Source organism: Harpia harpyja, chromosome Z, assembly GCF_026419915.1.
Source record: "Harpia harpyja isolate bHarHar1 chromosome Z, bHarHar1 primary haplotype, whole genome shotgun sequence".
Classification (NCBI taxonomy): Eukaryota; Metazoa; Chordata; class Aves; order Accipitriformes; family Accipitridae; genus Harpia; species Harpia harpyja.
The window spans coordinates 37,944,429-37,964,054 of record NC_068969.1 but is presented as its reverse complement, the minus strand read 5'-3'; the positions used below and the strand labels follow the sequence as shown (position 1 = coordinate 37,964,054).

General features: G+C 43.1%; 1 protein-coding gene across 10 annotated transcripts in view; it reads right to left on the bottom strand.

Moving 5' to 3' along the window:
* Nucleotides 1–19,626, bottom strand: part of PALM2AKAP2 (PALM2 and AKAP2 fusion) — a 283,007-nt gene that overhangs the window by 21,655 nt on the left and 241,726 nt on the right. For all 10 annotated transcript variants that reach the window (XM_052778157.1, XM_052778159.1, XM_052778158.1 and 7 more), the window contains one exon: nucleotides 268–2,659. In XM_052778157.1, coding sequence (XP_052634117.1) covers nucleotides 268–2,659 — 2,392 coding nt within the window. The remainder of the gene's footprint in view (nucleotides 1–267; nucleotides 2,660–19,626) is intronic.

Here is a 19,626-nt window from a genome sequence, read left to right as displayed (position 1 = left end):
CACAGGGTTTCCTAATGACGATCAGCAGGATAAGTAAGTTACTTCTATGCTACATTTGGGAAAAAACAAAAATGCCCACAGGCATGGTCACAGACAGAAATTTGGGTTGTCCCATGCCCTCCTCCTGCCTGCAGTTTCCAGGCAGATGAAGTCATGACAACCCTCCCACCCACTGCAAAACAACGTATTCATTCAGAAATGACATAAAACCGAATCTGACCTGACCCTTCAGTCACATTTCACTTCTCTGACTCTTTGGGCTCTTACCTGGTGCAGTTTTGTAAGACATAGTTCTGGTGGGCATGGGTGGTGCACTCTTCATAATATGACTTGGTGCCACCTGCAGACCTTGCCGCTGCCTCTTCAGCTCCTCTTCTCGTTCCTGGGCAGCTCTGATCTCTTCTTCTATCATCGACAAAGTCCGCTGCTTCCTTGACCGTAACTTGAAAGGGCCCACAGTCACTTCAGGCTCCTGTGTGGCCAGGATGGAGGCGGTGCTCCTCAGCTCAGCTGCCTCTGAATACTTGCTGAAATAGCTGACTTCGTGCTTACTTTCCTCCACAAGGAACGGCTGGTTGGCTGAGTACACAGGCGACTGCTGCAAACTCTTCCCTTCCCTGAGTTCTGAGTCTTCTTCTTTTGAAGTCTTTGGTATGGTGTCCCTTTTTTCCTGAACAGGTGAAGACACCTGGGGTGGCTCAAACATTGGGTTCTGCTGCTCCTTGGAGGCTGGAGCTGGCCCGGTGGTGGCTGGCTGCTCTTTGACTGGGATCTCCTTCTCTGCTGGGATTTCTTCTTCCTTGCAGTTTGCTTTATCCGCCTGCTCGGCTATGGCTTGTTGGATGGCGTTTTGAACCAACAGGCCAGCATGGTACGCCAGCTGGTCATCAATCAGCATGGAGTCTGCCCCAGCAGAGGAGGGTGAGTCACAGCCCAGGTCACTGAACGACTTGGAGATGCCTTCACCCCTGCACTCAGCCGGAGTGTCGGCTTGAGGGGTCTGTGGCAGGGAGAAATCGGCCAGCGAGCTTTCCTGCAGGGCGCTTATGGTCTCATTGGAGGCACCACTGTCGCTGATGTTATCCATGCTGAAGTCATTGGAAAGGGTCTCCAGGACGGTAGTATCCTGAGACCTGACAGACAAGTCATCCAAACCGGAGTCAAGCTCCTCTGGAGGGGAAGAGGCACTGCCTGACTTTGGGAACTGGTCTAGCATACCCTGTCCATCATCCTTCACCACCGTGAAGACAGCTCTTGCGCTCATGAATTCTCCGTCCTCCGCCCACAGTTTTGAGGCCTCTCCGGCTCTGGGGCTATCACTGCACGGTAATTCTCTTACTGGGTCAACAGCGGTAGTCTGAGCACTTGTATCATCTTCTGAGGTACAGGAGACCTTCTGTGCTTTGACAACAGTGGCATTGTTACCCTCAAGCTGTCCTGTTTGCCCACACACTGAAACAGGTCTTGTCATGGAGGACAGTGGCCTGTCTACATGCGGAGAATTGAGGCTTTTGTAGAAGGGTTTGATGGAGAACATTTTGGGTGTTCCTGACCGTCTTGGTGGCACCTGACTCTGAGATGGACCTGAATGCTCCATCAGCTGGAACTGCTTTCTGGCAGCTGAGAAATCAATTTGCTCTGTGACAATATCCTCTTTCTTGATATTGACTGGCTCTGGTGGTACAAAGGAGCAGCTGACTTGTTTGGGGGATGTTGGTGTTACACCTTGCTGCTGCTGTCTCTCCTTGCGCTCCTTGTACTTCTTGTGGGACTCCAGATGCTCTTCATCCAGTTGATCCTCCAGGGTCTTCTCTTGGGGAGGGTTCCACCATTTGGTGGCAATGTTGGGGTTTTTCTTGACAGCCTGGCTTTTAATGAGTTCCCTTCTTTCCTTTTCAAGTTCCATCATTTCCTCCGATGGTCTCACTTTGCGGACCCTGTATTTTTCCTTCTCTTCCTCATCTTCAAAGAGCTTTGAGGGCTTTTTGTCTTCATGGAAGGCTCGTAGTTCAAACTTAGCCTCTTTCTTAAGGGTTGTAAGAGTTGTCTCTCCATCCTTAGAGGATCTTCTAGAACTGTTTGAAGAAGTGGGACTTCCTGGCACCTTCAGAGTCTCCCTAGTGTCTTCTTTCAGTCCACCCAAGGAATGGCCATTAGATTTCAGGTTCTCATCTGTTGTGCTACCTTCAAGTGGTTCAACTACCAAGGGTGCCTGCTTGTCAGCTACATTTTCTTCCCTTTCACTGGGTACTGAATCATTATTGACATTAACAGATGCTCCTGAGCCATCCATAATGGAGACTGCACTTGGTTCAGGGGACGATGTACCATTAAAGGTATTATCTGCAGCAGAATCGCAGCAATTTGCCTCCAGCACTTCATCTAGGTATCTGATCTCTTTAGCAACTTCACTGTCCAGAGATTCATGCCTGTCCTTAAGTCCATTGTGGCTGGCAGCAGGGGAAAAGTAGTGGGTTGGATTGTCTATAGGATGTGGTGAAGCCACTGTGGTGATGCTTTTATGTTCAGAAACTGGAACTTCAATTTCCATTTTCTCTTCCTTTGTAGCAAGCACAGTAGCTGGCTCCAAGGAATTGGCACAGTTTTGGTCTCTGTTTTTTCTCAACCTGATGTCATCCTCAGGGATTCTGGAAGATTTCTAAAGTGAGAGAACAAAACTATGATGAAGTCCTAAAAAGCAACATTTTTTTTTTTTTTTTCAGAGTAAACACCATCTGGAAAGCAAATCCTAGCACTTCTTAAACTTGAGATTAAAGCAGCCCCTCAGAGTGTGGGAAGGCAAGGCACATCATCAAAACAAAAAATAGAAAGTTACTTTACCATAAGCTGGACAAGGCACTAAACCAACAACAAACTTTCATTGAAGTATCTCCCATCTGCTTACCATCCTCACTTTGTCATTATTGCATGCCTGTGTCCTGGTTTGCCACTAAAAATGAGCTTTGGATTTCCAAGTTATTAATGACTTGGCAGTTCAGGTTCTTTAAAGGTTTGCACATGCAGGACACACCACCTATCATCTTGGTATTTTAAAAATGCTTTCTGTATCTAATGGAAATCTCATAATGCTTCTACAGATGAAAAGTATTACTGCCCCCGTTTTGCAGAAACATATGCTAACATGCAGGAAGAGTAGGTGATTCATCCCAGGTTAGGAAAAAAGACATGGCAATAGCAGGGAATGTTCATTTCTCAGTGGATCAATCCTGGTCATCAAACGCAGGGTAGAATTACATGGTGTTGGAAAGACACGGGGTCTTTCTCCAGCCCACACGGAAACCCACACGCAACTGGACCTGGAAAACAGGAAGCATTTGCAACTCCCACGGCATGAAGACCACCACAAGGAGCATGACAGGCACCAGAGTCATGGTCTCCTCCCTCCCACGGCTTTGATCTGCAGTGCAGATGCACTGGATTCATATTTCTCCCTGATGTGTTGTCTCTGCTCTCAAGGGGGGTATTAAAAGAAACACTATTTATGTTTGGGTATGGACAGATTTTACTGGTCAAACAGCCTAGTGAACTTCCCGTGAGTAAAGTCTGAAGGAACTTCTGATTAAGCTGGTAACATGTTATTGAATTTCTCAATAATTCTTTACTGCTGAAAGGCAAAAAAAGGAAACACCAAAAGAAAAGAAGAGGGCATTTTCAACATTATTCTTCAAAAAGAACTTGCTAACTTTTGCTAACTCTTCGTAACTCCTGAAAACCAAAAGTGACACATCTATTTGGCTAACACTTTAAACCAGAAACTTGATATCTGAGGTCTCCAGCTCCCTTTCCACATGTGTTTCTATGTGTGAGGCATGGGCTTGGGAAGCAAATGGCACTGATCAAACCCTGTGAACTCAGTGGCCACCCAACAAGGGCACCATTGTCTGCTACTCACCCCCACCCTTGCTGTCCCTTATCCTGCATGCTATTAATACACACTGCAGCAGAAGATGATCAGCTAGGAGCACAACGGCACTTACCAGTGACCTGAACAATCACATTGCCTCTGGGTTTATATAGGCAGTAAAATGCACTTGACACACCTTAAGGAATTACGGCCAGCCAGCCAGAAGAACTCTTTCTAAAAGCATTTTGAAAGAGTTTTTTGTCTAATTATGTAGTTTTACATAGCTGAAGACAATGCTGGCTTCAGCCATTAGATACTTTCTTCTTAATTGTGCTTAAACATTGGGAAAAACCTTTAAAAACATTCAACCAACCAACCTGTTTTTGACTATATATTTTACTTGACATACTTCACTCATTCTACTTTCATTTCACTTTCTGTGGCCAGTTTCTTCTTCAGTCCTACTAAGGATATATTCAAGAAATCAGATGCTTTGCAAACAAATACAGAACAACCAGTAAAAAAGTCCTTACTTTTTTGAGCGGGCACAGCAGGAATGAAAGAATAAACTTTCTTTTAACCTGAAAGGGCAAGAATTGCTCTTGATTTGCCTGAAGAGCTTCAGGTTTCATGACATAACAGGTAGTCAGGTGACAAGACTAAGACTGCAATACCTTTTTGATATTTTGAGTTTAAATCTCCCCTGCCTGACTTGCTGGTGCAAAACAGGGAATGTTGCTACCTGGAGCAGTCTGTGCAAAGGGACATAAACGTCAGTGCAGGGCTGCTGGCTGTCCCCTTTCACACAAACCATGAGTATGCCATCATACTCCTGCTAACATTTGCTTCTAATCAGACAGATCAAAGCTGCTAGTGACATTGGTAGCTAACTACATGTCCTCTGTAGCCGCAAGAACACATCTTCAACGGATGCAGAAAATCAAGTAACGAAGCTGTGCACCCCAGCCACTGAAACACATCTCCCTGCAGAGCCAAACCAGAGCTGAAGGCCCCCCCAGTTCTGTGCTTCTAGTATCTCCATGCCATGGAGCTGGGAATATGCCCCTGGTTGTCCCAGAGACCCCATTCACTAAAGCATGTCTACTTCCATCACTGCTTTAATGTATGAACCATTTCAGATCACACGACGTTTGGGTATTCAAGTTAGGGAACAGAACCACAGGCGCAGTATTTTACCAATTTCTTAACGAGTAAGAGCCCATCGTCTCATCATAGCTGCAATCCATAGCTCACAATTAAGGCATATACACATAACTGTCTAATCAGGGCATGCATTTACAACAGTATGTAATTCTGAAAGTGCATGTGTCTGTGCAATTAGTGTGGCACATGTAATTATGTAGTAAAACAGACAATTATGCAGTAAAACCTATGAGGAAACATTGCTACTTATGGTAGGGAGCCTTTCTTTGCCCGGGATTAGTAACTGAGCAAGGAGAAGGTCTCCCAACAGGGCAGAGAAGCCAGGGAGAAATGCTAGAGGAGGAAAAAATAAGATTAAAAAACCCACCCAGTTTTCCCTTCAACACATTCTGGCAGAATCTGGGGACAATTTTGTGAGGTCATGGCAATGAGAGTATGCTCCACACACTCCTGTGAGGAGCAGAAGTCAATCTACTGATGAATTACCTAAAGAAGATAACTGAGAAGATCACAAGGATGGAAGCAGCTGACAAAACAAAGCTTTTCAAGACAGTCCAGGCCACAGAACCTGTCCAGGATAACTGGCTGGGTCTAGGAAAAAGGCACACACTGGGATGACGACACCATGGGTGGGAGGAGGGTGGTGGGATGCACACAGACCCCCTGCCTCAGCTGTTTGGCAGAAGGAGGTGAGCTTGCTTGGAGGCTGCTTTTGCTCCTCGGTGATGAGTACGTACCAACAACTTTGTATTGCTGCCTACAGGGAGGAGGCTTTTCAAAGCCTGCCCCATTACAAAGGCCTGTAAATGGGAAAAGGGCGGCATTCAATCCTAATTGTTGTCAGCAATACAGTGTTCACAGTGATTCCCATACAGTGCTCATCTAGACCCAGATTTTCCAGAAGTTACTGTTACATTTACACAGTCTCTGAATGTGCATTCATTTCTGTTTAAGTCAAGATGCAACAGGGTAATTAGTGTCATTTCTACAATGCTGCTGCACTTTAGTAAACTGCAGTTATTAGCAGCTTAGAGAATTATTAGCATATTTCCTCCTTGGTTGAATTCTTCATTTACAAAAGTGTAAGTGTTTGGGCAATCAACTCTTTTAGAAGGAAAAAAATGTGGGTGTGCTACTAGCAATTCCCAGCAAATGTACTGCCAGTGCCTTCCTTTGTTTGATGCAATCCAAAGTGCCTATGACAACAAGTGGGAGGCAATCCTTCTGAGCCACATTGACATTCTTCTGAAGCAACGGGGGGGGGCGGCAGCGGAAGATTAAACAACTAAAAAAATTTCATGGTTTAAAAAATCGAAACGACGATTTCCTCATTGTGGGCTTCTACCAATCACTCCAGCCAAGTTTCAGGACAGCTTTTGATGCTGTTGGTCTCCTGGCATCATTAGCATTGTCAACTTTCCATTTCTTCAGGTTTCATCTTCCTTTGGAGATGTCCTGTACTGCACCTGCTTCTCCTCCCATTGCCTGATCACTGAGCCAGTGCTTTGTTCAACTCAACCCTTTCCCTTCTGCTCTTGGATCTAACTCTCGGGCCTGCCATGCCTCTAGCAGTTTTAGTACAATAGTGTAACTTAAAATCATGTTTGCATATGGTTGACTGTCTAATCCACACCTCCCTGCTGATGTCAATCATCTTCTCCCTCTTCACCTACTGTCTTGGCCCGCCTCTCTGATGTCTCTTTGCAAAGGAGAAGGAACCAAATGATGCATTTTCTGGGGCGTTGACTCTGGCAAACCTTCATGAGAGTGGCTGCTTTCATTCAGCTTATCCTTTTGAAGAATGCAGTCACCATCTGCGTCACAGACGGAGGCAGTCCCAAGCACTGCAAAGATACAGAAGTCATCTGCACCTCTGTGCTTCCAGATGACCACCCTGTACAGCGAGAAAACCCCTAGCCAACATAGGTATTGTTCCACTCTTGCTAGCAACAGCAAGTATTTCTTCAAAGAAGCTGTTTTCTGCAAAAGAATGGTATGACACCAAAGTGTTGCAGTTCTTAGCCAGCAAGAAAAGCAAAAGCAGAGTCATACAAGGTGCTAGCACCCATCCCTCATAGCTCATGTTCACTACCACACAAGAGGTGCTCAGAAAGGTGCCACCATCCCACTTCATCCCAGATGGGAATGACAGCACAAACCACTGTGATGGCTCCCATCTTATGCCGGCTGGTGCACTCCATCCCTCCCATGGGAGGCTCTCACAGGGTGGCTGCCACCCCATCCACCTCCAAAAATGTGGTGATCCTCCTCATCACTGGAGGGACAAGAATGCTCCAGGTGGGAGCCTTTGCAGAAAGCAATCTGAAGAAATGGGCCAAACATTTTGTGTTTTGGATGTGGCCTGTTTGGGTGACCTAAGAGAAAGCAGCAGCAGAGAAAAACTCTTCAAAAAGATCCTGGAATTGGGGTAGAAAAGGGATGCAGTTGATGATGCAGGGCTCAAGGAAAGGAAGGGGATTTCTACTCACATTACCTACATGAACCATGTCTTTTAATTAAAAAAAAAAAAAAAAAGCCCCAAACCAAAGTGTTAGTCTTCTTGCTCCTGTGTGAAAAGGTCCCATTTTTCCATATGATATTTTTATATTGACCTCTAAGGGTTTTAAAAATACTATGGAAAGTGTTGTCCAGAAAAATTACAATTTTTCGCTTAATGAAATTGGACAAAATTCAAGTTTCAGGAAAAAAAAAAAATTCCTAAATCCTGTTGCCAAATTTTGTTGAATTTAAGACATATTAGGCACATGCTGGCACTACCTTGAATAGTTCCATTCATAATCCTACTTGCACACAAAAAGCAAAACCTGGCCTGTTCCTCTCAGTGCAGTACACAGTGTCTTCAATACACAGATGGAAACCATTTCCGATGACCAAAATGTGTAAACATTGAGTGTCACAAGTGACATTCTCCATAATCAGCTCTCTACGCTCTCCAGTGACTTGTCTGAGGTAGCTAGACAGTACAATAGGGAAATTTTCTTTATGAAAAGCTGGTTTATCTCCTTCTGAGCACTTCAGAAATTACAAGAGTACAATCTAAAAATCAGTGCAGCTTCATACTACCTCCTGCTAAGAAGCAGCAGGGGGCTTTTTTGGAATACAGATAGTAATAAGGGACATGGGTATACAGTGCCCAAACAAGTGGCTACTTCGAGAGCTTGCTGTGTGACACATTCTGAGTGGTTTTCCATATGTCCTTTTTCTTCTGTTTTTGAGAAGTTGTGATTGCATTTGCTCAGAAAGCACATGAAAGGCTTTGCAACATTCTTTTTCATTCCAGCTGAGCCACAGGCTTCAGCTTGCCCATGTGACACACTATAAAGCTTTTTATCAAATCAAAGTCCAATCTTCTTTTGCTGCTGTAATAAATTAACGATGGAGAAAAATGGCTCTAAAATTATGAATACTTTAATGATGAACATATACTGTATGGTAGGATGTTTTAATGATGAGCACGTAATGAATGATACCATATTTTTCCAAACATGTCTCTATAGCTCCAGTATTTTATGTGCCCTCAATGACAAACAGCTGAGGTTTTTCCTGGGCAAACCAGGATCCACCTTTGGAATAACCCTTACTCATTCCCACTAACTCCAAGGTATGTAAATTGGAAGCAGTTTTTTACAGGTAGGAAGCCACCTGATCCTTTATGCCAGTTGTTTTCTCTTACTCTCTAAAAATACAGATGTGGTCACTCTGTGAAGAATTTGCAGCCCTCATGACTGGAATTCAACTATTGCTACAGGGGCAAAAAACCCAGGTATCTTCCTTTTTTAAATTAAATGCTTGTGCAGTTGTAAAAAAACCAACAACCCAAAAGTCTAACCACTTTTTATTAAATATTTTCATTCCTGCAAAGAACTGTAATTGCATGAAGCACCTGCATGGACAAAGTGATGTACACAGAAATGAATGTTTAGGGACAAAAGGCTGCCAACTTCTGAATGAAAAGAAATATCACCTCTGATAAAGAAAAAAAACATTCCTGAGGTTATTAGAGTATGATGGTTACATAGCTGGCTCTAGGGAAAGCAGTATATATTGAAGTGGTGTAGACTTGGATACTACAGTGTGCAGGGCTGGTTAGCTTTGCTGTGAAAGCTCTGTTCAGTTCTACAGTAATCCAGATGCAAATCTGAAATTACAGTAAGCTGTGATTAAACTTTCATTCAGAAACTGCAGCACCATTTGGTACTGCCACACTCCACCCCCTGCATTTTCTGTCAGCATCCGGATAAGACAATGCCCTGAAGAGCTCCAGAATGGCGTTTCACACACATGGGAAGAACCAGGAGCTCCTAGTACCCAAGACATCAGTAAATTGGTGATAGTATGATTGCAGGTACAAGAACCTGAATTTAAAAGAGGATTCTCTTGTTCTCTGCACTGTTAGCTTCTCATAATGTAGGTCAGCCTGAAAGTGCAACTGAATTAGAGCAGTAAATGCATGCATAAGAAGGCATTTCACCCAGAAAAATGTGTTTTTCTCATCACTCTCATCCGTTCAAATCCCACTCCTGATGGCTCCTTTCACTTCCAAACTGATTTTTATCTCAAAAGAAAAATGCACAGTTAAGTATTATTTCTTCTATTGCTTCACTCAGTTCCCTAGGACAGAATGACCAGGACATTACACCCTGTGTGAGGGCACAGGAAATAAACAATGCTGCAGAGAGGCAGCACTAGACAAGGTCAGTATAAATGTTCTAGCGTATTAATCAACTACAACACCACAGATGGTTAGTACTTTTTAACTTTGTTACACATTTTTCCAAAGGCTTACTTTTCCATGCCTTGTCTCTAAAATCTGTCTTTGCTGAAACAAGAATGAATGCTTCCAACAGCTGGAATATTTGATTTACAGAGCATGTGGTGCTAAGTCACTTAAAATGGTAAATATGATCTCCTGAAGCAGTCTCTAATGCTACCTAGGGAAGTTCAATGGTTTGCTGGAGGAAATGAAGAGCACCACATCCAACTAACACATAAGGAACATCACACAATTAGAAAATTGTCCACTACCTTGCAGGGAATACAAGTTATGATACAACCCTTAAGGAAGAGGAGAATTTCTTCTTCGCAGCTGAAAGTCACAGATGAGTTCCTGCACCATGAACTGTTGCATTTCCAGAGTCCACTTCAATAGGCTCCCATCAGTCGGTGCTGATGGATCCAAGCTCAGAGCTCAGGGCTCTGTTGCTAGTAGCACTCTCTCACATTCAGCTTCTGGCTTGATGTCAATTGAAAGCAGAGAAATCCCAATTGAATAAGGACAAAAAAATGTTCAGCTTAACGGAGTGCTCAATATATGTACTAAGTTGAGCAGAACATGGCTTCTGAATGTATGCATGAAAAACCAGAGTTTCACAAAATGTTGCAGTTGAAATCTGCCCAACAGCCATTGAGGATGGAACAATTGCTCTGGTAAAGCATGATCTAATCCCAGCGGGGAGGGGAAAGGATGCTAAACTAAGCCTTGCTTTTAATACTCTCTAACCCATCTAGATAATGTCAGCACAAGGAACGGGTGACCTTTACGGTCACGTGCATGAAAAAACAATGAGACAAGGGGATTTCCAAAATTCCTTAGTCTTTTCATCGGGGGCGGGGGGTTCCTGTTCCATCTAAAGAACAGAGCTACAACCCTCCCCTGTAAATGCAAGATGTAGAGAAAAATACTGGCATATTAATAATTTTGGTGCATGAGAAAGGGACCTCCTGAGGAAGGAATTCGGGTTAGGCAGGGGCAGGAGGAAGGCAGTAAATGGAGACAAAAGGCCACACAGTTCACTTGTTCTCTGAGCAGATCTTATGGCTGCTAGGAAAACTGTTTTAATACATTGGAGGAACAGAGATAAACGTGCCTTAAGCACACAAGTAGGCTTTCTGAGATGTAATAGTATTGAAGTCTTCTGATGATACAGATTCTTTCACTGGCTTATACAGTTCTGTAAATCTTTCATAAATGGCCTAAACTGCATTTTCTGAACAAAGATACGTGATCTTACTATGCTGGAGCTCTTTCACCCCTTACTTTCAAGGGCAATATAGTAGGAACTGAATACTTTAACTGAAGAAAGCACCTACAAACCTTTGCAAACAAAGCTCAAGTTTTCACTTTCTTTCAGTTCTCTGCTTCACAAACACCAACTGCTGGAGATCATACTGTTTTTAACTATTTCCTAAAGACTAAGTAATACTTGCTGTACTTCTAAAGGGCACGGCTGTTCAAGATCTACTGGAGTTTGACAGCTAGGAGTGATGCCGCAGAGAGGGCTAAAGGGAAAATTATGCTCAGAAATGTGAAAAAAAAAGGCTAAACACCTCTTTCTCTTTGAGAGCTGAAGAAGGTTAAAAAATTATTATTGATGCTTTGCCTCTATCAGTAGGACTTGTTACAGCTGCTCTCATCCATTAGGTTAAGACCCATCACAGCGAAATCTCCTTAAACAAAGGTATGCCTAGGTAACTGCATGGTGCAGCACATCTCACCCGATGGTTGCCTGCTCTGCCCAGAGCACAAAGAGCCGGACAATGTTTATTTCGCTGCAGGCAGTGAGCCTTGGGAGGGTTAGAGTACCAGGGCCGAACCAGCCAGCTAGCTTGAGCACTCTATGCATTGCCTTCTTCCCGTTTTTTCAAGGAAATGGGCTGTTTTCAAACCTAGAGACCCCTAAAACTCCACAAAGAGAGTGCACATAGTGGCTTAAAAAGGTCACAGTTTATACTTAGCTTTACCCAAAATGTATTTTAGGCTGTTACATCCAGACTTAGGCAAAAGCAGATCACTGGAACATTATCAAAGGAAAACTGAGAGGACATTAAGAAAGAGGAAATCTAGCTTAGTCCTAGCTCAAAAATCACTTGAATTACATAAGTGGAGAGGGGGAAAATAAGACAGTGAGCAAAGGACATAACTGAAGTCTCTGCCAATAGCTGTGTTACGCACACAAGTGGGAAGAGAAGCCATGGCCAACAAGAGCCTGGCACACCACCTCCCCTAAGTCACGCTCTCCACTGTGTCACCACACTCACAGCCCATCAGGAAACCACCACAAAAAAATGCTTTCACGCCAGTCCCCTTTCCCAGAAACATGCCACAGTGAAAACAGCACTTGGGCTACAAGCTAGAGGTTTTACACAAGAGCCAAACCCTTGTAACTCTAGTGGACTGCAATCTGCAGGGCTCTTTCTCTAAGGGCATGCACGTAATTTAACTTTCTGGATGGTGCATCTAGAAAAATACCCAAAGACACACACCCGCAAAATGAAAACCGCTATCGTTAAAAGATGAGTCCTATGTAGCCAAGATGATCAGGGGACTTTGACACACCCTTTCAACAAATGGCCAGCAAATAAGTAATATTTAACAGAAAAAGAAGTCAGACTACAGGGTCTACAGAACAGTTTTGCTACTGAGAGGCCAGATGTGTACAGTCTCTATAAAGGAGGATGTTGCTAAATTCTCCACATGCCATTGCTGTCCCCAGGCTATAAATATGACCTACCATGTGAGTTAGGCGTTGTCAGCAGTTAGCAACTTCATCTAAGCTTCGCTCATTACACAAACTAAGCACTACAGTCATGTCACTGCCTCCTGCAGGAGAATATTTCATTGAAAGTGAGACTTGGATAGGATTTTTTTCTAATTCCTTATTTGGGAAAAAGGCAGTTGAGAAATCCCAGGGAATAAGACATTCCCTTTCAGCACCTACTACTTCCCATCCCTCTGCCCCTGCTTGCCTCCTCTCTTCCAACCAAAGACTCATTATTCCTTCTTTTCCTGCTGAAAAGCCACTGATTAAATGACCTACAGCACATCTGGACTACATTAGGATATTATTTGATTAAGGCATTCATCAGTTGCTCTTTCAGCAAGTGGAGAATTAAGATAATGGTGAGGGAAAATGGTGTTAACTGAACCAGCTATTCCAGCTCAAACTGCTCTGCTTGAAAAGTCCAATTGCTCCAGTCCCTCAGTTGTGGGTTCTTTTTTTCCTAATTACAGAAAAATGAAATAAATATAGGTTAATTCATTTAACGTTGGCAAGATCATTAATGCCAAGTAAGCTGTTACATTAAGGGTTGCTGTCATCTGTATTTCTCAGATAATTTGCTATCTGATAGGAAATGCTTGCTTGCAGGTATTTTAAACAGTTGTAAGAAGGCTCCCATTACACTGCAAGCAGCACCCCACATTTCTGTACAAACAGAAGTTTGACACATTCTGGGTCATGTTGTTTTAGGGGAGAGGGGGAACAGACTAAAACAGCTTAACCAGATCTGCTCAAAAGAGTATTGTTTACTAGCCCATCACACAAGCAGTAACTCAGTTTTCAGTATTTGAAGTGACTGCATGAGGTGTCAGCTATGGAGTTTGTGTATAAAAAAGCAAAGCAGAGGCTAGAAGGAAAGATCAGGTCGTCTTGGCTTTCAGGTACTTTACCCTAAAATACCTTTCCTCATTTCTCAAGAGCTAAAGAATGTGCTATCCTGGTGCATGCACAGAGGTACCAACTAAGTGTCACAGCGTGCGTCACATGCCATAGAAACCAGGAATGCTGTTGCTGCTAAATGTGACTGTTCACAGTACTACACTTAATTTCTTTCAGTGCTAACTAAACAACTAAAAGATGAAGCTAACCAGACACCCTTAATGCCTCTTTATCAGCTGAAGTTTGCTTTACAGTGTCAAGAAGGATAACACACTTGACTAGTGGGAAATGTACCCCTCCACAACTAAAGAATTCAGCCAAAAGCCTCTGCAAATGCTGCCTGAAGAATATAGACACTGAATGTGTGGGTGGTTTTCCTAGTTAACACATGCACAGGATATACAAAAGTATCTTTTCTCCCTAGAACAAATACTCTGCTATATTACACCTAAGTAGGAAGTTGTGAATTTCAGAAAGTTCTGCCTACTGTTTACAATGAACAGACCAGCCACAGAGCGACAAATTTCATAGCCATCATAGGGAAAAATGGTATTTTAAATACTCCTCCCAATATCAAATGATAAAGGCTCAACGAAGATACAAGTCACAGGTCAGAAATCTTAGCTTACCCTTTCTCTCTCTCTCTGTTCCTGTAAACTCTGAAGTAAACCCCCAAAATGTTGTTTTCCACAAAAGCCTTCACTTTTTTTGGCTCTTTAAATAAAATTCCTTCCCCAGCTCCTTACAGGACTGTGATGTCATAGGCTGAGGGAGGGCTGGTTTTAAAAAAAAAAGAAAAGAGGCAGCCCACACCCACAGCCCATTCACACAAAGAGGCTGTTTTAAAAGGAAAATACCAGTTCACACTACTCAAAACCAGCATGACTTCACTTAACCTGTAAGGGACCCACCTCCTTAGAGATCCCTTCAAAATCATGATGTTGGCAACAGACCCCCAAACCTGTTTTCAGCTAGCATAAGCAAGGGTTTACTGCTGTAGGGCGGTTTGGTTGGGGTTTTGGTTTTTTGTTTTGGAGGGGAGGAGGCACAACCCAACAACACAGCATGCGGCTGGCTTTGTACTAGAAAGGAGTAATTACACTAAGGGCTGCTGTGAGACACAAGCTCCAAGCAGTAATTAGCAGTAATTTTTACCTAGTAGGGAACAAAAAAAGGATTGACTATATTCTTTCCACAGGAGAGGCTTAAACATTAACTGAAGTGTTTAGGGCACCTTTGGTAACCATCTGCTTCAGACGACTCAGGGCAGGGCAGTGGTCTCCAGTCTGTAGGAAATGTGTCAGCCACATGGAAAATAACTGAAGACAGGGAACATAAAAAAAAAAAAATTAGAAGGGAGGGTGACTGGGAAAAAAAGCACGATGTTTTCTACAGCACAGTACTTGTTCCTTACTGCTGCCTGTGGGCTAATGACATTTGAGTACCCCTGGATTAGGTTTCCTGAAGGCTCGATAATTAAAGCTAAAAATATGAATTATGCTGACCAGGCATCCGCTGCGAAGGCCCTCTGGACTTTGTGTTAAAATGGCTTGAATTAATGTCACCTTACATGTGTTGCTACAGATGACACAGCTTAAGTGTTGGAATAGCATATTTTACTCACCTGACGAATTACATATGATACTAATTTGCTTTCTCACTTACTTCTAGGGCATCAGCAAAGGGAAGGCACAGCCATCCTCTACTAGCAATGATGAAATAGAATAGCAGTGGTATTTTTGGCACGAGAACCCTTGAAGGCAGTAGTAGCTCATTTCACTCAATGCTTGACCACCTGCCTGAGCCATGTTAAAGGAGGCAAGTCAAGCCTCTACAGTTTTAAACTGGGTAGGCAAGAAGTACCTTGTCACCTGTTGAATGAATCTGTGAAAACAGAATGGAAATAAGGTTCTCACAGGAAAAAAATAAAAGACACTTAACATCCCTGTCCTAAAATAAAACTAAGAGTGGCTTTGGTGAGCCTAAAGTGACAGGAAATAACTGTGTGCTTTCATTCACCACCTCTCATACTGTCTGGACAAGGGGCAGATATTATAAAACACAGTTATAACTTCTCCCATATTAGCTTTTTTTTTTTCCTTGGATCATCCAAGAATTCTACACTATGATGAGGGAGAAATGCCTCACAGAGAAATTAAATTATATATTAAACTGTATGGATTTAAAATGCAATTTCTATAGCTCCTCATTGATTAAATAAGAAGTCCAAGTAACCCTGCTTCACCTGTGGTCACTGAAGGAGCAGAAGGTCACAAGATATTTACCTTATGTATGCTCCCTGCCACCAACCGTCTAAAGCCCCACATAGCCTGGAGGTCACTGGAGGACAGAGCTGTAACTGCAGCACTACCCAGGTGTGCAGGATGTGGTGCTCAAGAGACTTGTTTGCTACAGACTCACAGGAGTTGCCCACTTGACATGCAAACGCTCAGTTTTCATTGAAACCTAAAAGAGTTGCACTAGAAAATATATATTTTTTTAAATCATCTGTTTCTCATACCAGTTAGTTTTGGGAAACAGGAATAACAACATTTCCTTAACATACTAGTATGTTGCAAGAATGAACTGGGCTATTTGTAACAAAGCTCTTGTGTACAGTATAGCAGTGTAGCTTAGTAGCAAAGGCAGCAGACACATGCTATTAAACCCTCCTCTGCTAGAGCTGGCCTCAAATAAACAACCTTTTTTCCCCTCAGGAATTCAGACCCACTGTTACCATCAAGCTTAAATATGTTGGGTTTTGTTGTTTTTTTTTTCTCCTTAAAGCCTTAGTCCCTTCCAATAGAACCTCAAGTTTAAGTAAAAAAAAAATATTTCTAGTACTCTTGGTTGAAGTGAAAATTTTGAACAGAAACTTGAAATGGCTGAATGATCAAGAAACAAAAATGCCAGAATTCTATCTCAAAGTGGTCCAAGAACACTTTAAAATGATTCCTCTTAACTTCTTGAAGTGCAAAGATTCTTTACATGTCTGCATTTTAAACCACCTCTCCTGCATGACCATAAGCAGTAAGTCACTGCGCCCTGGGTCCCCTACATCATGCTGTACTGAAAAACAGTAAGTGTGTGAAGACTGGAATGCAGCGGAGAGTCTGTATGAGTATCAGAGATCTACCGAACAATCAGCAAGTATTGTCTTCTGGAGGCATCAAGGGCAAGATTATAAAAGACAGAGTGATGCTGACCTCAGTATCTGAGAAAAAAGGACCATTTCAAAGTGGTTTACCTGTTTCAGGCCTCTAATCTTTCAAATTTGCAGCACAAATGCACGTTAAAGCCAAGGATACTGGATTTTGTGGCTAAATCTGTGTATATGAAAAGTGATGTGAGGCAGGCAACAGCTGGTTTTGGCTGCAGATCTGAGGATCCTCAGGTCTGCAGCCAAATTTATCTCTCAGAATGGCAGGTCATATGCAGTTTCAGTGCTGAATTAAACTTATCAATGAGAAAGACTCTAACTGCCCACAAGACTGCTCTGTCCATGCCAGGAGGCCACCTGTAGAGACGCATAAGAGCTCAACCAGTCAAAGAAAAAGATGTAGGTGGCACCATGTTCTCTGCAAGGGCCCCATGTCTTCGGTAGACTTCTTTAATTCAAAACAGCCTTCCTCTGTGAACCTTCAAGATCTGTGATGAAGCACTGGATGTGGGGCACAGTCTATACTATGAGTGTTTCTGTGAGAAGCCATCTCAGATTTTAGCTGTTGGTTGCAACTTTTGGTTATGGTTAAACAAAGCAGGGGCCACAAATTCTTTAAAAATGTGGCAGAAACAGAGATTTGCAGTGTTACACCTCCTGGTTAAGCAGTAACAAAACTATAGCATTCACATAAACGCAGGACCTTTCAGCTACCTCAGGACACAGATGCTTCCCTATCAGCCCAAAGACCGTCCCATGCTGGAGATAACTGTACCACTTGAACCACAGGGTCATCATTACAACCTGTTGCAGAGGGCTAATTTTATTCTTGAAACATGTGCTTGGTGGGAAAAAAAAACAAACCACAAAGAAGAGGTGCTCCTCTTTATGGAAAGTGTGTGCAAGCTTAAGGTAAACCAAACAAATCCAAACAAATCCTCTTGTGCATCCCTTTCCTGTTCAGGGAATAAAAACCCTGCCTGTCTTTCTGAGCTTGTCAGACTAGCATCTTTATATGACCACTAAATTCAAGATGTGCAATAGCAGAAGAAAAAACAAATACCAGAATTATTCCCCTACCTCGTCCCGTAACAACAGTCTTTTCATGACACATATCTCATTAGAGAAAGTGTTATCTCTCTCCTCTGTATCACAGCAAAGTTGCCTGTGCACGAAGGAAGGTCTTATGGGACCAGAGTCACCATTTCAGCTCATTATCTTCAAACTGTACTATTTCCACAGTTGTCTCTGCCTGGGACCGTAAAATGAAAAGTGCCCCACAAGGCTGGCTGCTGGAAGCAAAACTGGTGCTTGAGCATGCAACTGCTAAAGTACACTAAACAATTTAAGGATCTCCTTCTCATTTTTTAGTACCTCCTCTACAAATCTACCCTATCAAGCCAGCAGAGAAATAAATATGGGCAGTGAACATCGGAGGATGTCATGTGCAAGGGACCAGAGTAAAACGACAAAGATACAGGAGATATGGTAAAGCTTTTAATGACAACCCTTTCACTGGCTGGTATGGTGGTTTTTGGCTTTTAAGTGAATTGCTCCATGCTTCAGGCTTCTCTCCAGGTAAAACATTTCTGACTTCTCTGTATGGCCCCATACAGTGCAAGGAGATGCAGAGAGCACAGGTCGGGGGGGGGGGGGGGGGGGGGCAGTTTTCTCTGCAGGTGCCCACCCACCCGTGATGCTGGTCATGTCACGCCTGCTCACAAGCCCGTTTTCAATTTTCAGGAGAGAGGGCTCATAGCTGCCAGGGAAGCCAATCTGACAGAATTCTTTCCTGCAACAAATATTTTTTAAAAATAAATAGTTTTCTCGAATATTTCCTCATGTTTAACTGGCTATTTGATAACCAGCAGTTACAAAGAATTTAATCTGGTGAGCAATCTTAATTGTTCTTCCTCCTCCTTTTGCAGAAATCAAACACTTTAAACCCAAAGGCCACTTCTATTTATTTTATGAGAACAAATTGGCTCTGTCAGTTTAATTTCCCCTGGTGCTGTAACCAGACCTGCTGTTCTTCTTATAAAGACAACCGGGATAAGACAGAAATAAAACCAATTTCTGAGGATAGGCTGCATGAACAGCTTGCTCACACCTCAAACCTCTCCTTTCCAGAGGAAAACCCCCACCCAACACCTGCATTTCAGACAAGGTCTGGTCTGCGGCCGTAGCAGCAGGAGAATAACTGCTCAGAATGAATTACCCAAAGATGCCACCGAAATAAACACCTGAGAGGAAATTGTCACATTAAACCTTGATGGGGGACCAGAGGGCTCTTACATTTCACTCGTGCTTTGCAATTTCTCGGTGATTCACTGCGGGGAGGTGCAGTGTGGGACCAGTGCCAGGCTCTGTCACTGCTTGCTGTTGGGACTGTGTCTTCTCACAACAGAGAAAGACTACAGCTTCTTCAGAAAGAAAATGCCTCCCATGTGTACTCATACTCACATGAATGTCTACTTGTGCTGGCAGCTGGATTGGGTAATGTAAGTAGGACTCACACCTTGAAAACTTTTTAACCCTGGTGAAAACCAAGAGTTTGTGTTCAACCCAACTCAAAGAATACCTGGAGGCCCTCTATTGATGCTACTTGGATTGAAATTCATTTCCAAGGCTAAAAATGGTCTTCATCCTTCTTATTTCCCATGCTGAACAGGTAAAACTTCTTAAAAGATGTGTTCACACTTGACTGCTCTGAAAACTGGGGCTCGGGGGCATTCTCCATTCAGAGAGAAAGCGGCACGTGGCACGGTTACTACTCCCAGCATGGCAAACATAAAATACCTTGTCAAAATTACAAGGGCTGGAGCCATAAATGCCAATCAGCTGACAGTGCAACATTTCACGAAAAGATGATGGCTGGAAAAACAAGTGAGAAAGGTCATACAGCATCCCACTTACTTGTTTTCCTCATATACTTACAGTTAATGTTTGGCTGTTCATCTCCTTATCTACTCTAGCAA